This window comes from Mesoplodon bidens (assembly GCF_964165515.1).
Source record: "Mesoplodon bidens genome assembly, chromosome: 2".
Lineage (NCBI taxonomy): Eukaryota > Metazoa > Chordata > Mammalia > Artiodactyla > Ziphiidae > Mesoplodon > Mesoplodon bidens.
The window spans coordinates 85,718,297-85,739,327 of NC_138177.1; the positions used below are offsets into that span (position 1 = coordinate 85,718,297).

Sequence of the window (21,031 nt, forward strand, 5' to 3'; positions counted from 1 at the left end):
TACACATACCACTTTCAATATTATGTAATTTTTCCTTACATAACCACTCTGAAAAAATGAACAATATTATTCCTAAACAGAACCTTGTTAGGGTCCTATGTATCAGAACAATCACCCCTAGGCCTTGTAGTCTGCTAGGTTCCACAATGCTAATACTGGGTAGGGAGTAAGGGGAAAGAAAGTTTCTGTTTGATACACAGGAATAATAGTATGATGTTTGGCACTTTCTACCCATGGTAAGATACCGTCATACTAGTGTGTTATTTAAAATTCCCAGCAGTCTAACCTCAGATGTACTTTCTTTGAAAGTAGTCATAGCAAAGCATATTGTGAAACAAATGTGTTGATTCAATGAAATAAGCAAAGTATTGACACATTTCCATTTTTACCACATATTATTAGCAATAAAAGTCTGTTGCTTACTGTTTTTCCTATATTGTAATAAAAACAAAACCCAGACTCCTGAAACTGTGGGAAACTGATTATCTTAGAAATTTCTATTTTCAACTACAAAGTATATAAAATGTGGTGGTATATTTTTTACAAATTTGATCCATTGGGTTAGTCATCAAGGACCAAACAGCTATTTGGTACTATACTGGTATTTAGGGTGGGACAAAGAGCACTGAGAAAACTTGATTTAAGGTATAATCTAAGTAAGAAGGTTTATAGCTGAATCTTACTCTTTTCACTCTATCTCCCTGTCCATAAACTTGTGCTAGTCTGCTTTCATTGCCGCCACACCTGATCTCTGAAGTGAACTGATTTCTTACCTATGATGGGCTGAAGCATGACTGGAAAATATACTCTTTCCTCTAAAGTCAGTCAAAAGAGAATTTAAACACTGCAAGAGGATATTATAGTATATAACATAAGAAATAAAACAGCTAAAAGCAAAGAAATGAGTAACTTGAATAGCTAGCCAAAGATTGATTTGATCAGCTTAGTTTATGAAACACCCAGTTTTCTTTTTTTTTCAAATTATTATTTATTTTTGGCTGCGTTGGGTCTTCGTTGCTGCATATGGGCTTTCTCTAGTTGTGGCAAGCGGGGGATACTCTTGGTTGCGGTGCGCAGGCTTCTCATTGCAGTGGCTTCTCTTGTTGCGGAGAACAGGCTCCAGGTGCGTGGGCTTCAGTAGTTGTGGCACACGGGCTTAGTTGCTCCTCAGCATGTGGGATCTTCCCGGACCAGGGATGGAACCTGTGTCCCCTGCATTGGCAGGCGGATTCTTAACCACTGCACCACCAGGGAAGTCCCTACAGTTTTCTTTCTCTAAAAAAAAAGCAGAAAACAAACCCAAAAAACTTTCTCTCTCTAGCTCCAACCCTGTCTTGGGGATATCAAACAAAGATAAAGAAACTTCAGGTAGATTTAGGTTGGCATAGTTGTGAGATATGGTATGACTGTCTGAGACTCTGAGTCTTATTTCTAAGTAAGAGCTCCCAGGTCATTCTCTAGATTTATGCTAATTTCTATTTCGCAGTTGCCTTCACCCTCTGGTCTTCTGTCCTTAAATTAAGAACAAAATCTGGCCCCCAAAATTGATCCTGAAGCTTTAGACTTATCTGCCTTTACTTGCATGTGTTCTCTTCCCCTTCTAGATGGTCCATGCCTCCTGAGTTCTATATGTTCTCCCTTTAGCCTGGATGACTTACTGGTCCTACTTTTAACGAAATTAGGATTCTTCACCTGTTGTTTTAAGTTATCATCTAAGCCTGGTGTCAGGCTCTTTCTTTCATTCATTCATTCAATGAATACTTGTTGAGTGCCTCCTATATGCCAGGCATTCTGCAAGGCACTGGGTATGTGATGGTGAACAGAACAGTGTGAGTTTGGTGTGTTGTAGGCACTCAAAGGAAGCCATCATAGCTGCAGGGTATTAAGAGGAGAGAGGGGTAAGGTGTGTCCAAAAGATGGTAGAGATGAGAGGTAGTTAGATCCTTATGGGTCATGTTAATGACCCAATGGGAAGTCACAGAAGAGTTTTAGACAGAGATGTTACATGATCCGTCTTTTGAAAAGATCATTCTGGCTGCTGGTGACAAGAGTTGAAGCTGTCAGCTATGCCACCTGATGCCTACTTTTGGTGGGAAACTTTAGCTGCTAGGAAATCCTTCATTTGCAAGTGACAGAAAACCCAACTTAAGCTAGCTTAAGCAGAAAAGGGGAATTTATTGGCTTATGACCAAGAGTTCAAATGATGTAATTAGAGATGTAAAATCTCATTCCATATCTCCTAACTTTGTTTCACTCTGTTAGCTCACTCATAGGCAGGCTTTTACCATGTGATTTCAGGCTTATGATGAAAAAAATGAGCTCTTTCCTGGTTGCTCAAGCAACAGCCTGATTGATGACTAGTGTTGATTGGGCCTGATTGTCTTGGCTAAACCTAAACCAATTATTGCCAGTATATTTAATGCTTGGATTAAGAGGATAGTGTCATACCTAACATTCAACAATTGTTACATGTGGACGCTGACCAATAAGGAATGAGGTCAGACCTAAACAACTGGTGTGACCATGGCAAAGTACCAGCTGACAGCCCTAGTCATAGGTCAGCTCCTTCATCTAAGGTTTGAATGAGCTCCACGAGAAGTATGGCAGCTGAACATTGGAGAGGGGTGGTTTCTTAAAGGAAAATTCAAGTTCAATTATCAGAAGAAGGAATTAATGCTGAGCAGGCAGCATAAAAGTATCTATGACATGGGCTTCCCTGGTGGCACAGTGGTTGAGAGTCCGCCTGCCGATGCAGGGGACACGGGTTTGTGCCCCGGTCCGGGAAGATCCCACATGTTGCGGAGCGGCTGGGCCCGTGAGCCATGGCCGCTGAGCCTGCGTGTCCGGAGCCTGTGCTCCGCAACGGGAGAGGCCACAACAGTGAGAGGCCCGCTTACCGCAAAAAAATAAATAAATAAAAAAATATGGACCATGTTTTCACTGGATTGTTTTCAGAATTGGGCAGATACTGATACATGAATATATTAAGGTGCTGGGAAGAGAAATATATTTTTAAGTCTGCCTATAGGTAGCTAAAATAGCAAAACAAAGCAACGTAACAGTGCTTTTGGGCAGATTCTGGGCCTAACTAGAATCATCCATAATGGGAAAAAAGTAGGCTGGAAAGCGAAGAAAGATATTACAGGCGTAGAGGATGGTGGAAGAAAAATCACAGACTTGTCACGGTTGAGCTAATGTGGAGAACAAATTATTTAAAAGTGTACTTAAAAGCGATCAGAGTGCAAAGTAAGATGCAGTTGAAAGCCAAAATGTAAATCCCAAAAAAAGTTGATTCACAGTAAAATGGATTGTATTCCTGTATCCTTTGGTGATTCTCTCTAGTGTTGGGTTTATTATACAAACAATCTGTTTGCAAAGAAAAGAAAACTTAAAAAAAATGCACACAAAAATGAGAAAATTATAGTGTCAACCCATTTGTAAACATCTATCTTTTGTTACATTTGATAGCGATATGTTTATCTGGAAGTATTAATTAATTTGGAGGAAATGTGTAATCTCAACAATTATGTGGTCTGAGTCTGTATCCATTCTTTCCCTTACATTTTTTTCTTTTGATTCTAGGTATCTGTAATTCTTCCCCATCAAACAATCCTGCAGACTCTGTTCAGTCAAATAACTCCAGCTCCTTTTTGAATTTTGGTATGTGTGTTACTTCCCAGCAGAATTAAAAAAATATTTATCTTAATTATTTACAGTATAAGAGATACAACTTTAATATGATTTAAGTTTGCATGTATAAGTCCTTATGTTTATATTCTTTTTCATGCCATTTATCTTTTTATTTTTGACCTCAGCTAACTCTTACATCTTACATAGGCCTGAATTGCCTAGCATATATGGAAAATAAAACTAGGTACCAAATGATCATGTTGGCATGTAGTAAATGAATGTGAAAGCCAAATGAAGAAATTCTGAAATGCCATAATACTCTAGTTCATATCTAAGCAAAGTTATAAAAAAATATACAAGCGTGATGAAAAGAACAGAAGATGCTGCTATCTAATCTTGTGTAACTCATGCAACATTAGGCGCCGAAACACAATTCTGACAGTTTAAAGGAACTGTTTGCCCAATTGCTCTTTAGTATAAGCTATAAATTTAAAATAATTTTATATTAAGCATTCCATTATTCTATATAACATAAATTCATGATACTATTTAAGGTAGTATTATGTATACTATAATTTTTGTAAGGAGTATAGCAAATAATATAGGATATTACTACTAAAAATTATTATTAACCAAAAAGCAGACCCCCTGAAAAGGTCTGGGGGACCTCCAGTGGTCCCAGGGACCACATCCTGAGAACTGTTGCTCTATGGTATTGTCCTTATCTGAATGATCAGAATTGTTGCTGCCACGTTCAGATTGCAGGTGGCAAGAAGATGAGAGAAAAATGTGGAAGAGGTGTGGCCTCCTTTTCTGGTCTTAAGGCACTGGCCTGGAAGAGGCAACATTATGCCGGCTCACATTCCCTTGAAAAGAACTTATACATGTGCTATATCCAAACTGTAAAAGACACTGGGAAATGCAATAATGCTGGGCAGACAGTTTCCCATATACTATTCTATTCCTGAAGAAGAAGCAAGGAAAAATTTTAGTGGACAGGTAGCAATCTCTGCCGCAGTTGGGGTTATGGTTCCTATCTCACCATGGCAAAGTATTCAACTAGACTCTCTGGATCTGTTTCTTGGGCTTTAAAATTTTTACTTGGATTACATTAACTCTAAGGTTTAAAATGTTATAATTAGAAAAAAGTTATTATTCTCATGAAATCATTTAGTTAAAAAGTTCATGTGGAATATTATATAACCTATGAAAAAAGCAGCAAACTTTACCTGGAACACAAATGTTCCTTGCTTCCTTCTTTTCTCTCAGTCAGAGACACCACTTGAATAACTCATGGCCCATATAACTTTACAACAGTCTGTGATGTAATATGAGGATAAAATATTGTACAGCTGTCTCCATGTTGTTTCTTCTCAAAGTTGAACATTTTATCTACTTAAAAAGCAGCACCTAATTTTTTCATTGGTTCTCTTTTATAAAAGAGGCATTATAAGGGCATTTCACTCAAAAAGTACTTAAATTAGAATGAAAAAAATTTGTGGTTTATAAACATTTTTATTTTTCCTGAATTGTCCTACATGCAAAAAAGGTAGCTCACTACTGTTCTAAACTATTGAGTATTGATCAGTGAAAAACACTGAATGTAGCTATTCCTCAAATTTCAGATACCTAGTACTTATGTGTTATATTCTTACTTCTATTCTCAGTCCACTTCAGTTACAATCAAGCTATCTGGACTGAATGGATAATTTTGTGACTATTGTGTGAAACTATTGAACCTGGAATATATTTCCTTCTATCTTCTTATTTACCACTCAGAGGAGTGAAATGTGCAGGAACTAGGCTGTGCGCCCCCTCCCCCTAATTTTTTTTTTTTTTTTACCACCACTATTAATAAATTTTAGTGGATTTCTTGTTTTTATCTTCTTTTCATTCCCTCTTCCCTAATCTCCTTGTCTTCCAGTTCTGGCATAGTTTTTGGTGTTTCAGATTTAGGCAGTACTTGAGTAGTTACTATGTGCCAGGTATTGAGCTGGGTGCTTTAACCAGCTGATCATTTTCATCAGTTCTATAAGGTATATAATTCCCACAATTTTATAAGATGATGAAATTAATCATCTTTGAGTTTTCCATTCTCTGTTTTCCCTTTGTATTTAGATTCTTTCATTGCTCAATTTGAGCCCTTAAAGTTGCTAAGTGTAAGAGTACCTTGAAAATATAACGCTATCAAAGAAAAGTCATATGTTGCTAAAGTGATTAAGAACCTATGTCATCAACCTGCATATATTCTGAAGGCATCCAGAAAGAGCCTTCATTGGTTATGCAAAATTTCCTCATCCTCCTTCTGTGTGTGTGGGGGGTGGGGTGGGGGAGGCCTGGAGGGGAGTGTTTGAGGAGAGAGAGAAATAAAAATAATTAACCACTTAGTTTTATTATTAGTTTTTCAGGATTGTTTAATACTTTATTTTTTCTAATCTTTTCAAACGTAATCTCTGAGTAAATTGAGGGCTTTCTGGGTCAAAGTAGAAGTACAACTGAATTTAATACAATAATTTTCTAAAGCAATAGCGCTTATTTTTCTGAAATTTAAATTCCCCAGTTTTGTTTTTCTGATGAATGGGTGGTGGGTGAAAAGACATAGATAAAGGATATTATTAAACAACCCACCCCAACAATCAGCTTAAAAAATGGGCTAAGGAGTTGAATAGACATTTTTCCAGAGAAGGTATATAAATGGTCAACAGGCACATGAAAGGATGCTTGACATCAGTAATCATAAGGGAAATGCAAACCAAACCCACGAGATATCACATCATACCTATTAGAATGGCCATTATCAAAAAGACAAGAGACAAGTGTTGGTGAGGCTATGGAGAAAGGGCAGCCTTGTGTACTGTGGTGGAAATGTAAATTGGTACAATCGCTATGGAAAACGGTCTGGAAGTTCCTCAAAAAATTAAAGATCCAGCAATCCCACTTCTGAATATATATCTGAAGGACATGAAATTATCTCAGAAGAGATATTTGCACCCCATGTTCATTCCAGCATTATTTACAATAGCCAATTCATGGAAACAACCTATGTGTCCACTGACAGATGAATGGATAGAAAAGATGTGAGAGATATATGTATATGGTTGACCCTTGAACAACACATGGGGTTAGCAGTGCAACCCCCTGCACAGTGAAAAATCCTCATAGAGTCGTACCAGTCCTAAGGGGGATTGGTCCCAGGACCCCCGTGGATACTAAAATCGAAGGATGCTCAAGTCCTTTACATAAAATGTCTTAGTATTTGCATATAATCTACCTACATCTTCCTGTTTACTCTAAATCACCTCTAGATTAATTATAATACCCAGTATAATGTAAATGCTATATAAATAGTTGCTGGTGTGTGGCAAATTCAAGTTTTGCTTTTTGGAACTTTTTGGAAATATTTTTTCGAATATTTTTGATCCATTGTTGGTTGAATCCACAGATGTGGAATCTGTGGATGCAGAATCTGAGGATAGGGAGGGCTGACTCTATATATACATACATGACTATCTGAATTATTATGTATATATATATATATGATATTATTCATTCACAAAAAAGAAGGAAATCCTGCCTTTTGTGACAACATGGATGTTGGGGGAACTACCCTAAGTGAAATAAATCAGACAGAGAAAGACAAGTACTATATGTTCTCACATGTGGAATCTAAAGAAGTTTAGCTGATAGAAATACAGAGTAGAATGGTGGTTGCCAGGGGCTGGGAGGCGGGGGAAATGGGGAAATGTTGGTCAAAGGGTACAAACTTCCAGTTATAAGATGAATAAGTTCTGGAGATCTAATGTACACCATGGCAACTGTAATTAACAGTACTGTGTTATATACTTGAAAGCTGTTAAAAGTAAAATCTTATATTAAAAAGAAAAATCTTAAAAAATCACCACACACACTAGTAGACAATTATGTGAGGGGATGTAGGTGTTAACTAACCTTAATGTGGTAATCATTTCACAATATATACATGTATCAAATCATCATGCTGTACACCTTAAACTTACATGTCACATGTAAACAAACATATGTCAATAATATTTTGATAAACCTGGGAAAAAAGAATACTATATGCTGAATTACCAAAGGCTATTACAATCATCTAATTATTACCATTATTAAATTTATAAGTGTTCTACAAATTTAAAATGTTATTAGTATTCTATTGTTATCATTTAAGCACTAACATAATTACTAGAATGCTTTTACAAAAAATTACTAAATTGATCAAAGATGCTGTCTAACCTTTTAGAAAAAAATCCATGTATTTGCACATATTATAATACACTCTAAAATCCAAGTGTTCATTTCTGTATAAGAAATCTTTCTTTTTTCATTCAATTTTATTTTTGTTCCCAGGTTTTGCAAATCGTTTTTCAAAACCCAAAGGACCAAGGAACCCACCATCAACTTGGAATATTTAACACAAGTTTGGAAAATCAGCTGCAAGTGAATCTGCAAATGAAACTACTAGAATACTGCTAGCTAGAATAAGTGCTGTATATTCATAATATCTACAATGAAGATACGGTAATGTGTTAATAGCATTTAAAAGCAATATGCAAATAAATGTCAGAAGTTTTACATTTTCATCTCATTTACACCGGGTTGGAAAGCACAAATAGGAGTTTGTCATTTAAGCTATGTATAGAGAATGCTGTATGAGAAAGTTTTACAATGGACTTATTTTTCCTTTTTGGAAGTTACTTTTAGTCTACTTTACTTTCCTACATAAATATAAACTTTAAAAGATTTGTAAAAATTGGATCTCAATTAAATGTCTATATTTTCAGAAGTTACCATAAAAAATGTTTTGAAAAATCTTACCTTGTGGTTACAGTATAAAATTATTGCTTGTAACAATGACTATTCCCTGGGAATTATTTTTGCCTAAATGGAGTATACATCTTTCCAAGTGCTGTGGGAAACAAGAGTAGTAAGAAAAAGAAGTTATATTTAAAGAGAATACAATATATATGTAATGACAGTAATCAGTTTTTCGTTTGGATATACCAAATAACAAGATGTTCAAGCACATTCCGGACAAGGTTTAGCCAATGTTATTCAGTTACCAAATCTAGAAGAATAATCAACAAAGTAGCTATCTTTTGGTGGCATTTTTTTTCATTTCAAAGGTCCTATATAAACATGTACAATTTATATCCAACTAACTAGAGGCACTACTAGTTAAAAATTTTTTTCTATATGAATATGGATCTGCCTTATCTTAAAGTTGATCTTTCAAATCTAATTTTATGTAACACATAAGTTAGTGGGTAATTATTACAAAGGATTCCTCTGACATCCTAATGACTTCACTTAAAGAGTTCATAACTTTCTAAAAAATGAAATACTTAAACAGCATTTGTTCTTCAATATTTTTCATTAGGAATCCCAATGAAGGCACACACTGGATGAAATATTACCTGTTTATTGTAGTGTAATGTACACAAGAGGTGCTCAATAAACTTTTTGGTTTTTAAACTAACTTTATAGTGTTCATCGAGCTGAGTACTTTTCCAGGTACTAGTGTCATCAAACCACAGAGATTTTATCTGAGTACTTTATTGTAATCAATTATTTCCAAATATCTTTATCAAGGCGGTAAAATGTAAAGTGACGATCAAACTGTAAATAAATTTCTGGGCGGACACCTTGGTGAGTAGTGACGATTTCTGGAGTGTTCTCTGGTAGACACACTTCTCAAATTTATGCAATCGTATACTTACGATTTGAAAAAAATCTTATTAAGAAATTTCAAAACATGTTTTTCCATCTAGAATTTTCCCGTAATTGTAGGGAAGGATTCAAAATAATGGATGAACTCTATACATTTCCAGGCACTAGAGGGGATGCGGCTCGACGGCGAGGTGGGCGGCGCTCACCAGGCTCCCAGGCAGTTCTTGCACCTGCCTTGTCGCGCCTATACTTGTAACCATAGCAATCAGTGGCCAGGAAGAGGTTCAGAAATGTCTGATTTGCAGCTCCGTTCGATTTTAAAGCAAAATCGCCCTCATTTGACATATTACCAAGTTCCTTTTTCCTCTGCATCTCATCGTTTGTCCAGGGGTAAAAGGCCGGGGATTCTTGTACCTCACAAAGGTTATGAGAGGAATAAGAAATTGAAAAGTAACTATGGAGACCAACTCCTCCGTGTAAAATGACGAAGGGGCACACGGAGACGATAATGGGAACGAGCCGACAGACTGAAAGCCATTAACATTGTTTCGGCCGTTAAGGCGGTTGGCGGCAACTCTCCGCCCAGCGGCGGTTGCGTCGCAGCCCGAAGCGTGACTCGGCGCACGCTCCCTTTCGGCTCCTCGGCTCACCGAGCCAGCGACGCGGCGGGGGCGCGGAGAACTACCGCTCCCGTGAGGCTCCGCGCGGCCCAGAGTGCTTTACAATAGAGCCCGGTTGGAGGGCCCTGCGGAGAAGCTCCGGGAAGTACTGCTTCCGGCCATGTTCAGCTTTGGACGAAGAATGGCCGAGAAGCAGAGAGTGGGGGGAGAGACTCCAATGCCCAGCGGGCCGTGCGCGGGCGGCGCTTGCGCGGTACGCGGACGGGGGGGCGGTCGGGCCATTTAAATGTGTGTTTGTGGGTGAAATGGCTGCGCAGGTCGGAGCGGTCCGCATAGTACGGGCGGTGGCGGCGCAGGAGGAGCCGGACAAAGAGGGGAAGGAGAAACCCCACGCTGGGGTCTCGCCGCGGGGAGTGAAGCGGCAGCGCCGAGCGAGCAGTGGGGGGTCTCAGGAGAAGCGGGGGAGGCCGAGCCAGGACCCCCCTCTCGCTCCCCCTCACCGGCGGCGTCGCAGCCGCCAACATCCCGGGCCGCTGCCGCCAACGAATGCAGCCCCAACCGTCCCAGGCCCTGTTGAGCCTCTGCTCCTGCCGCCTCCGCCGCCACCTTCGCTGGCACCCGCCGGGCCCGCTGTCGCTGCCCCGCTCCCGGCTCCGGGCACTTCGGCCCTCTTCACCTTCTCACCCCTGACGGTGAGCGCGGCCGGGCCCAAGCATAAGGGCCACAAGGAGCGGCACAAGCACCATCACCACCGCGGCTCTGATGGTGACCCCGGCTCCTGCGTTCCGGGAGAGCTCAAGCACAAGGACAAGCAGGAAAACGGCGAGAGGACTGGAGGGGTGCCTCTAATCAAGGCCCCCAAGAGAGGTGAGAGCAGCCGAACTGCCCCGAGCTTGGGCTCTATCTAGGTCTCTCTCTGTTGCAATATCCCGCCCCTTTAGCCCCGAAAGACTCCAGCTCCCTGCTTACCTCCTGCTGCTCTACTCCCCTAAGCCCACTGGGGTGGATCCTGGATTGCAAACCGTTGACACCGTCTGACCTACTTGAAGCTTCTCGCTTCGAGGCCGAGCTGTCAGTTACTAACCCCCTTACCAGTCCCCCCTCCCCGAGCCTTTACCAACGTTTGTTTTCAAATTCGCCAGGGTTTCCGCGCCGCGCGGTCCTTGGCGTGGGATTTAGTAGGTGGGGTATTGAAAACTGCCTGTCTAAAGTAAAGGCTTGTCGCTGAAATCCCTCTTTTCCTTGTTTTCTTTGATGGAAAGCTTGAATATTCACTCTCCTCTGCCCCACTATATTCACGAGTATGGTTTGGGGCTTTAAGGAGTTTGAATTTGTACCGAGATTAGGCTCGACTCACTGGTTGCCTTAGCTTCTGCAAGGTGAGATATCGAACGCAGTTTATCTTGGTTCTTTTTTATGTGGAAGTAAAACTCATTTTTAATTTTCATATGAAATCTTAATTTTCAGAAAAGGGATAGGGAAGGTTTTCTCTTCCCTTTGATCCCTAGAAAATAGGACCAACCAAGCCTCTGAAAACTTCAGTAGGAGATAGTAGAGACAAGAATTCTAGTTGCTTTTTCATCTGCCCGGTGCAACAGATGGAGAATTTATTTATTTCCAATAAACTCACTAAAGTCAAGAATATTTAGCCCAGAAAATGTAGGACTATCTGAGTGTGGGTTCTAGAGAAGTTAGGTTGACCAAAATTGCTGTTTTCATATTCCCAAGTACCTGTAGCATTTATTTACTTTCTCTTTAGAAGAAGGGTATGGTGGGGGGAGGGATAAGAATTTTGATTATGCCATGTGTTTTTACTTTGTATATGATTTTATATAATTTGTTAGAGTTGTCTCCTCAAGAAGAGTTTAAAATACTTCCATGTTTCTTAGTACTGGGGCAGTTATTACGTGTTAATGAACTAGTCTTTCAATCTCAAGTTTGGTGAGTCTTGGATTTCTTCCACATATTTGGTCTTAACCTAGGGCTAATTTGTGTGTGTGTGTGTGTGTGTGTGTGTGTGTGTGGTGCTACTTCCAGGTAGTGCAGTTTGTTGCAAATAATTGCTCAGTAAGTTTTTATTGAATTGAACTAAATCTTTCTTCCTTTGGTGGTATCCAAGTCTTATCCTCAGGAGTAGAATTTGTGCCAAACTGACAGGAATGCCAGTTTCCACCACTAATATGCAATGATCTTGCTCTCTTTTGTTTGTGTCTGTATTTCTCACCTTCTCATTTCATGTGTGTATGTGTTTTTGTGTGTTTCAACTGTACAGAGCTAGAGGAATCTTAGAGATCATCCAAGTCAAATTTGTATTGTTGAAGAGTGAAAACTGAGGCCTAAAGTAGTGAAGAGACTTGTCTAGTCACAGTTAATTAGTAACAGGTACCAAAAAAAAAAAAAAAATCATTGATCTAATAGGGAGTAGAACCCAGGTCTCCTGAATCTGAGTTCAAGCTTCATCCTCCAGCTGCATGATGTTGCTTTCTCTGTTTGCTATTCATTTTTTCCACTTCTTTGCTTATCTTTTCCCTGTGCCTTGGCATCAGAGTGGCAGTAGCCGTCCTATTAAGAATTTCTGACCTAGCCCCCTTTTATGGGAGGATAGCGGCAAATACATGTATAATAGTTCATAACACAGTGTGCGTCTCTGAAAATTGCAGAGGCCGTGTCTTTAACAAACAAACAAAAACAAACTTTTAACCCAGTGCTGCCTGACAGAACTTTTCTATGATGATGGAAATGTTTTCTATAAACGTGTTGTCCAGTATGGTAGCCATTAGTCATATGTGGCCCTTGAACAAATCTTGAAGACTTGAAATGTGGCTAGTGTGACTGAGGAACTGAAATTTAAATTTTATTTCTGATTAATTTATAATTAAATAGTCCTTTTGGCTCTTGGCTACCACAGTGGACAGTGCAGTCCAAGCATTTGTGGTTTGCTAGTATGTGAAGGAGGAAAGTGGGTTAAGATTAGGTCATTTAAACATTTTAACTTTTAAAAAAATCGAGATATAATTGACACATAATATTATTTTTAAGTGTACAAAGTAATGATCCATTATTTGTATATATTGCAAAATGATCACCACAATAACTCCAGTGTAAACATTTTGACTTTTGAATGAGAGACTGTTGGATTATATATTCTGGAGGGAAAGATTCCCTTGCCAAATATGTTGGGGAAAAAACAATAGCCTCCTAGCTATATGACACACACTGGCATTTTTAAAGTTCTGAGAATCTTACAGAAAATAAACTGGTTTAACCTTTGTTTAATCCACGCTTTTGCACTACACTTTGATGGATACCTTTTGTTTTTCCACTAAATATCTTTATACTCGTTATAGTGATGTGCTGGAGGCATGCCTCTGGAGTCAATCTGAGTTTAAATCGTGCCTCTACCACTTACTGTGTGACCATGGACAAATTACTTTAAGCTCCCTCAGTTTCAGTTTTCCTGTCTGTAAAATGGGGTTGTGGTATTTCTTTTATAAGATTGTTTGTAGCTTAAGTGAGACAATATGTGGAAAGCACTTAAGTGTCTGGCTGTTATTAAGTACTGTTAAAACTGCTTTTTGTTATTTTATCACGCTTGATCCTTGAAACAACTCTAAGATTAATAAGGAGAGTGGCTAGACCCTTGTTATTTACAGAACTATGTCTTCCCTTCCCTTATCCGCAGGTTTTCAGAAACTCTTTTAACTTTTTATTTTGAGATAATTATATGTTCACAGGAAATGGCAAAAATAGTACAGGGAGGTCTTTACTCTTCACTAATTTCCTCCAAAGGTTACATCTTACATAACTATTGTATAATATCAACACCAGAAAATTAACAAATTAACATTGGTACAATGGTGTGTGTATACTTTTGTGCCATTTTAACACCTGTAGATTAGTTTAACTACCACTGCAATCAAGGTACACAACTATTCCATCATCACAAAGATCCCCCTTGTGCTTTCTCTTTGTAATCTTAGAACTTCCTGTGTCTCCCCACCTTCCCCAACCCCTAGAAACCACTAATTTGTTCTCCAACCCATAATTTAGTCATTCTGAGGATGTTACATAAATGGAATATATATGGTATGTGATCTTTTGAGATTTTTTCCCACTCAGCATATCCTTGAGATCTATTCAAGTTGTATGTATCAATAGCTCATTTTTTTTCATTACTGAGTAGTGTTCTATGGTATGGATATACCACAGTTTAGTCACCTGTTGAAGGACATTTTGGTTGTTTCCAATTTGGCCATTATGAATAAAGCTTCTATGTTCAGGTTTTTGTGTGGATGTAAATTTTCATTTTTCTCTGAATGCAATTGCTAGGTCATGTGGTTAAGTATATGTTTTGTTTGTGTTTTTGTTTTTTTGTTTTTGGAAGATATCGCCAAACTATTTTCTGGAATATCTGTACCACTTTACATTCTCACCAGCAATGTATGAGAGATCCACTTTCTCCACATCCTTGCCAGTGTCTGGTATTGTTACTATTTTTATTTTATCTGTTTTAATAATGTGTAATGATACCTCATCATGGACTTAAGTTGCATCTCCCCAATGGCTAGTGATACTTAACATCTTTTCATGCCATCATTTGCTGTCCATATAGTCTCATCAATAAAATGTCTCTTTAGTTTTCGGCCCATTTTCTAATTGAATTGTTTGGTTTTTTACTATTGAGTTTTGAAAATTCTTGATATATTACAGATATGTATATTCTTTATCAGAATAACGGTTTGTAAATATTTTCTCCCACTCTGTTGTTTGTCTTTCCATCCTCTTAACAGGGTCCTTCAGAGAGCAAACATTTTAAATTTTGTTAAAGTCTAATTTGTTGATTTTCTTTTATAGATTATGCTTTTGGTGTCATGTCTGAGGTCCCAAGACCTAGGTCCCATAGATTTTCTCCTGTTGTTTTCCCAAAAGTTTTATTTAACTTTAACTTTTACATTTGAATCTCTGATCCATTTGAGTTAATTTTGTATAATGTGTGTGGTTTAGGTTGAGGTGTTTTTGTTTTTGTTTTTGTTTTTTTTGCCTATGATATCCAGCTGCTCCAGCACCTTTTGTTGAAAAGACCATCCTTCCTCCATCGAATTACTTTTGTACCTTTGTCAAAAATCAGTTCCACTACCTATTTTTGTACAACCTTTGAGCTAAGAATGGTTTTTACATTTTAAATGGTTGGAAAAAACCCGTGACATATGAAATCATATGAAATTCAAGTTCAGTGTCCAGAAATAAAGTTTTATTGGGACACCACTCCACTCATTCAATTGTATTGTCTCTGGGAGCTTTTGCACTACAGCAGTATAGACAGTAGTTGGGATAGATGATATGGCCTGCAAAGCTTATGGTCTGGCTCTTTGTAAAAGAAGTGTGCTGATCCCTGAGATAGATCATTCAGCTGAGAGACCTGTTCCTGTACACCAGCCCGACAGTACTCAATCCAAATTCATGTATAAGTTAATTATAAATTTTGATTCCAGACATTTGGAGTTGCTCATAAATAGTTGAAACAAAAATTTAATCTGTAAATGCTAAGGTAAACTTGCTTCATATGTAAAATGGGAAGTATTTTTGAAGAGCTGAAGTGTCACACTTCAGCTTTTCTAGTTAGTATATGATAGAACTGAACCTAGAACCCAGTTTTTTTGACTCATGGTCCAGTTGGCTTTTCACTTTCCACTAAGTACATTTGCATTGTTAATAAAGAGATACTAAAATATTGTTTGATTCTTGCAAGCAGCAGGCTTGAATCTTAATTAAATGATAGTTACCTGGGTCTTTTGAAATCTTAATTTTTTCTGTCCCTCTTATTGCTCATAAAAACCTAGAACAAACTTCCTCAAAAAAAACTCCCATCAAAAAAAGGATTGCTTCCATTATTCTTGGCTAATAAATTAATGATTTTAGTAGTGTTTTAATATTTTTTTTAAAAAGGAAAGGAGGAAGTTGATTTCCATAGCTCTCTTCTCCACTGTCATTAAAATGACAGGATTGCTCTTATATCCTCTAGTGAGTCAGCCTTCCTTTCTCACATTTTTCATCTTTGACCAACTGCCCAACTGCTCTCACAGGGAAAGTGTCCCTAAGTCACACAACAAATTGAAATTTTCTGTGATGTCAAAAAGCTATTGGCAGGAATTTTAATTTAGAAATAGTTTATTGTTTTCAGTGATAGGAGTGGGGAATTATTGGGGGATTATACAGAGAGCTGAGATAAACAGATAATCTCATTTATCAGAGCAACACCTTCAGAGACTGATATTTTACTTTACCTGTCTAGAGAGAGGCAAACAGGCCTTTAAGGACATTTTTTGCATAACCTAAATAATGCTATTTTTGTGATTATGTAGAATTATCATGTTGTGGGCACTCAGTAAAATATTTGTTGAATGTAGTGATGCTCCATTTATTGGAGGTTTTTCCAAGCCACCTCAAGTCCATTAGTTGTAATTAGATAATTTTAGTTGATCATCTAAGGGGAGTAGATAGAGAAGGCAGAAAGAAGAGTTTTGGAGTCAGGTAAGAGTTTGAATCTAGGTTGTCACCTGTTACCTTTGTGACCTAATATAGGTAACATATCTTGTTTCAAGCTCCATTTTCTTCTCCGTAAAAAGGATTTATATATCTACTTCACTGGTTTGTTTGGAGATTAAAATGAGATAACATACATGATCCCTAGCAGACACTTGATGAATAATAGTTTTCTTCCCTCTTTCAGAGATTTTTCCCCTTTTAATGTGATTCTCTGTGGTCCACCTCATTGTACTCTAGGTTGATAATTTCTAGCTCTAGTTTTTTTAAAAATTAATTAATTAATTTGGCTGCGTCGGGTGTTAGTTGTAGCATACGGGATCTTCCTTGCGGGGTGTGGGCTTCTCTCCAGTTGTGGCATGCGGGCTTAGTTGCCCCGCGACATATGGGATCTTAGTTCCCCGACCAGGGATGGATCGAACCTGCGTCCCCTGCATTGGAAGGCGGATTCTTTTCTTTTTCCTTTTTCTTAAAAAATTAATTAATTTATTTTTGGCTGCGTTGGGTCTTCGTTGCTGCATGTGGGCTTTCTCTAGTTGCGGTGAGTGGGGGCTACTCTTCGTTGCAGTGTGCAGGCTTCTCGTTGCAGTGGCTTCTTGTTGCGGAGCACGGGCTCTAGGCACACAGGCTTCAGTAGTGGTGGCACATGGGCTCAGTAGTTGTGGTTTGTGGGCTCTAGAGCACAGGCTCAGTAGTTGTGGCACACGGGCCTAGTTGCTCTGTGGCATGTGGGATCTTCCTGGACCAGGGCTTGAACCCGTGTCCCCTGCATTGGCAGGCGGATTGTTAACCACTGCACCACCAGGGAAGTCCCTGGAAGGCAGATTCTTAACCACTGGACCACCAGGGAAGTCCCTCTAGCTCTAGTTTTGATATCCCAGAATTATTGCCAATTATTTCAAGGAATGTTATCAAATATTATTATTATGAAAATGATAAAAATGGTGAGGGAGGACTTAATTGTGTGTCAAATACTGAGATGAGGGCTTTATATTCATTCTCTCATTTAATTCTTACAATAACTCTGAAATAGATACTAGCATTAATAACATTTTAGATGGTAAAAGTTTAAGGAGATTTATGAGCTTGCCCAGATGTCTTAGTGAGTAGTGGAGCTGGGACATTAACCTGGGTGTGTCTAACTGTAAAAGCATCTGCTCTTCAATAACACACTCTACTGCCTCTACAGTTAAACTTTTTGCAGTAATAATAGCAGTTAACATGTGTTGAGTATTTGTCATGTTCCAGGACTATTCTAAATACTTATATGCTTTGTTTCATGTACTCTACACACTGATTTTATGAGGAGGTGCTGTTGTTTTCCCCCATTTTACTAATGAGAAACAAGGTACAAAGAAATTAACTTGCAAAAGGTAATACTGCTAGGAACTGGTAGGACAGGGATTCAAATCTAGCCAATCACTCTTAAACACCATAATTAGAGGGGTGGCAGGTAAAGTAAGGCAGTGTTGTAACTGTACAGTGATTTACTAAAATGATGGCTTCCAGATCTGCAGTTTTTTGTTTTTCCTTTTTAGTCAGGATTTTATGTGGAGCTGGAAGAACTTTTAACAAGACCAAAAAGAATTTACTTTCAGAAAATAAAACTTCAGCCTTTATTCTTTATTATGATTAATAAAATATAAAAAATTATAATTGTTTTGCTTTTGCTTATCCACCATGATTTTTAGGAATTGAGAATATTACGTATTTTTCAGTTCTAAGCTGTAATTCAAGCATAAGAATGGTGTTAATGAACTTAAGTTTTGTAATGTGGAAAGGTAATTTTTTTTTGCATTAATGAAAGCTTTCAATAGTGATGTTAAATAAATGGTACTATTTAATAGCTGATAATATTAATGGTATTAGCACATATGAGGATTTTATTGATAGTGTCATGTATTAATCTATAGTTATAATGACTTTTTTTTTTTGCGGTACACGGGCCTCTCACTGTTGTGGCCTCTCCCGTTGCGGAGTACAGGCTCCAGATGCGCAGACTCAGCGGCCATGGCTCCCGGGCCCAGCCGCTCTGCGGCGTGTGGGATCTTCCCGGACTGGGGCACAAACCCGCGTCCCCTGCATCCGCAGGCAGACTCTCAACCACTGCGCCACCAGGGAAGCCGTATAATGACCTTTTTAAAGACAGCCAGCAATTTATCTCTCAAATGTTTGTATCTTCCTCTGTAGAGGTACATACTTCTCTTCATATTTAATTTCACAGTTTGATATGTGAAAGCTTTCCTTAATGACAGATACAGTGTATCTTGGCTCTTTTTCTATAAAAGAACTGATGTCCATAAACACTCACTTCTGCACTGTAGGGAAATACTCAAAATATTACTTCCTGAATACATTCTCTGGAAAGCTAGAAATACTCTACCAGAAATGGAAAGATTGTGAAGACTTTAGACATTGCTTTTTTAAAAAAATTGACATATAATTGACACACAACATTATGTAAGTTTAAGGTATACAACATTGATTTGAAATATTTATTGCAAAGACTTTCTTTTAAATAACATTTTTTTTTTTTTTTTTTTTTGCGGTACGTGGGCCTCTCACTGCTGTGGCCTCTCCCACTGCGGAGCACAGGCTCTGGACGCGCAGGCCCAGCGGCCATGGCTCACGGGCCTAGCCGCTCTGCGGCATGTGGGATCCTCCCGGACCGGGGCACAAACCCGTGTCCCCTGCATCGGCAGGCGGACTCTCAACCACTGCGCCACTAGGGAAGCCCTAAATAACATTTTTAATGCTAGGAAAGACAACCCCAGTATCATTCTCCTAAAGCAACGGTGACTAACTTACTGTAATAACCTTTAACAACTTTGTGTATGTATGCCATTCTCAATTAGTTGCCATCACAATAATTCAAAAATAAATTTTGTTTATTCATGGAAATTCACTAGCTAGTGTGATACATGTAGTCTCAAATTTCTGTATAAACAAAAGCAAGCTTTATCTCAGCCTTAGATAAGAATCAAAATTTGAAAAATAGGGTTAGTGAGGAGATTGAAATTTATTTCATATTTTAGACTTTTATGTTGAAATATGAGATTACAATCAATTTAAGGCCCTTTTCGTTTCCTTGTGCAGTATATTTTTTGAGATGGGTTGTGTTAGACTAATTAAATGGTTCTCATATAAATGAGTTTTGGAATGAAACCCACAGAGCCTTGGCCGTGATAGAAATACCATTGGTAAGCTGATAGTAGTATAGAAAATGTGTTACAATCAAGGCAGCTCCTTCTTGGTGTTAATTTCAGTGGCAGATCTAGGTCACAATTCATCTTCTGCATACCAAATACCTCCTCTGAAGCTTAAAATAACCTATCTATTCATAGGTATTTTTTCTTTTTCTTTATCTCTTTCTTTTTCTTTGCTTTTTTTTTTTTTCCCTGTGAAATTGCCAAAACATTTAGCAGAGGGAAATTAGATGACTATTTAAAAATTGGTCTAACCTTTATATTTAATGGCATTAACATTTAGTTGCTTGGGAGAATTGCCCAAATTACTGATTTGATATATGGGAAAAGTATTTAGATTAATTTTATCTGGTAAGAAATACAAATTACTGTTACTACGTATTTTAAGAATTCTCAAAGATTTAGTTACATATAAAATAAAAGATGGCTTTTTCTCTTGCCACTTTAAACAATCTAATTTCATTATATTTTGGTATATGGTTTCAGTTTACCTATAAGTGATGCTTGCAAATGAAGGGCTTTCTTTTTGTTGTTTAAAATCAAATATTAAACAGAATGAAAGTCATTTGGTATCTGTACACTCACTTCAAAGTCTGACTTGTACATTTAAATATTTTCCTTAGAAGGTTTTTTAACTTTTGTAATATCTGGTGACTTGGAATGATTTTGTATTGAGTGGTACAGTTTGTCATATATTTACATATTATACCAAGTAAATTCTTTACTGTAAAAGTTATTGAACTTGTTCTTCCCAGATGTAGTAATAGGATTAATTGGAGTATCTGTCTTAACACTGAATTACTTGAATCATGTCAGAAGTACTGTTTTTGGGTGGATAAATTCTATACAATAAATATCACACCAAGCTTGAAGGTTGGTCAGGACTATACCTGTTATTTAATGCTAAATATTTCTTGCTGGGACTGTTTCCCAACTAGTAAATAAAGATGCCATTCTATTTTGGGTTTATCAATCTGTGATAATCCTTTAAAAATTAAAAGTAATATTTTAAATTATAAAAGTAATGTATGTTTATTGTAGAAATTAGAAAATATAGGTAAGCAAAAAAGAAAGCTAGACATTTATAATCCTACTGGCCTAGATAACTAGCATTAATACCTTGGTGTATATTTTTCCAGATAGTTTTCTGTCTTGTGTATATACGAAATATATATAGATAAGTCATACGTTTTTGTCTTTAGGTCCTTTGCTTCTCTCTAGAATATTTTTCCCTAGAAAACATGCCTGGCTTGTCTTATTATTTAGGACTCAGCCTAAATGTCATCTCCTAAAGAGAGCTTCCCCAGCATCTAGAGTAGCATACTGATACTTTCTCTTTGAAGT

The 21,031-nt window shown here is 37.8% G+C and overlaps 2 protein-coding genes and 1 long non-coding RNA gene across 3 annotated transcripts in view; 2 read left to right on the forward strand and 1 right to left on the reverse strand.

The window, feature by feature from the left end:
• PTPN22 (protein tyrosine phosphatase non-receptor type 22) overlaps positions 1–8,468 on the forward strand; it is a 60,620-nt gene extending 52,152 nt beyond the window's left edge. The window contains exons 20-21 of the mRNA XM_081222481.1: positions 3,583–3,660; positions 7,999–8,468. Coding sequence (XP_081078607.1) covers positions 3,583–3,660; positions 7,999–8,063 — 143 coding nt within the window. The 3' untranslated portion in view covers positions 8,064–8,468. The remainder of the gene's footprint in view (positions 1–3,582; positions 3,661–7,998) is intronic.
• On the reverse strand, positions 25–11,076 carry LOC308609125. Its single transcript, XR_014014270.1, has 3 exons — positions 10,908–11,076; positions 8,467–8,557; positions 25–1,275 (listed from the first exon to the last, which is right to left on the reverse strand). It is a non-coding gene; the product is annotated as an uncharacterized lncRNA (long non-coding RNA).
• Positions 10,099–21,031, forward strand: part of RSBN1 (round spermatid basic protein 1) — a gene marked incomplete at its 5' end in the record, with an annotated part of 43,362 nt that continues 32,429 nt past the window's right edge. Inside the window, 2 exon segments of the mRNA XM_081222474.1 lie at positions 10,099–10,140; positions 10,142–10,805. Of these exon segments, the coding sequence (XP_081078600.1) occupies positions 10,099–10,140; positions 10,142–10,805 (706 nt within the window).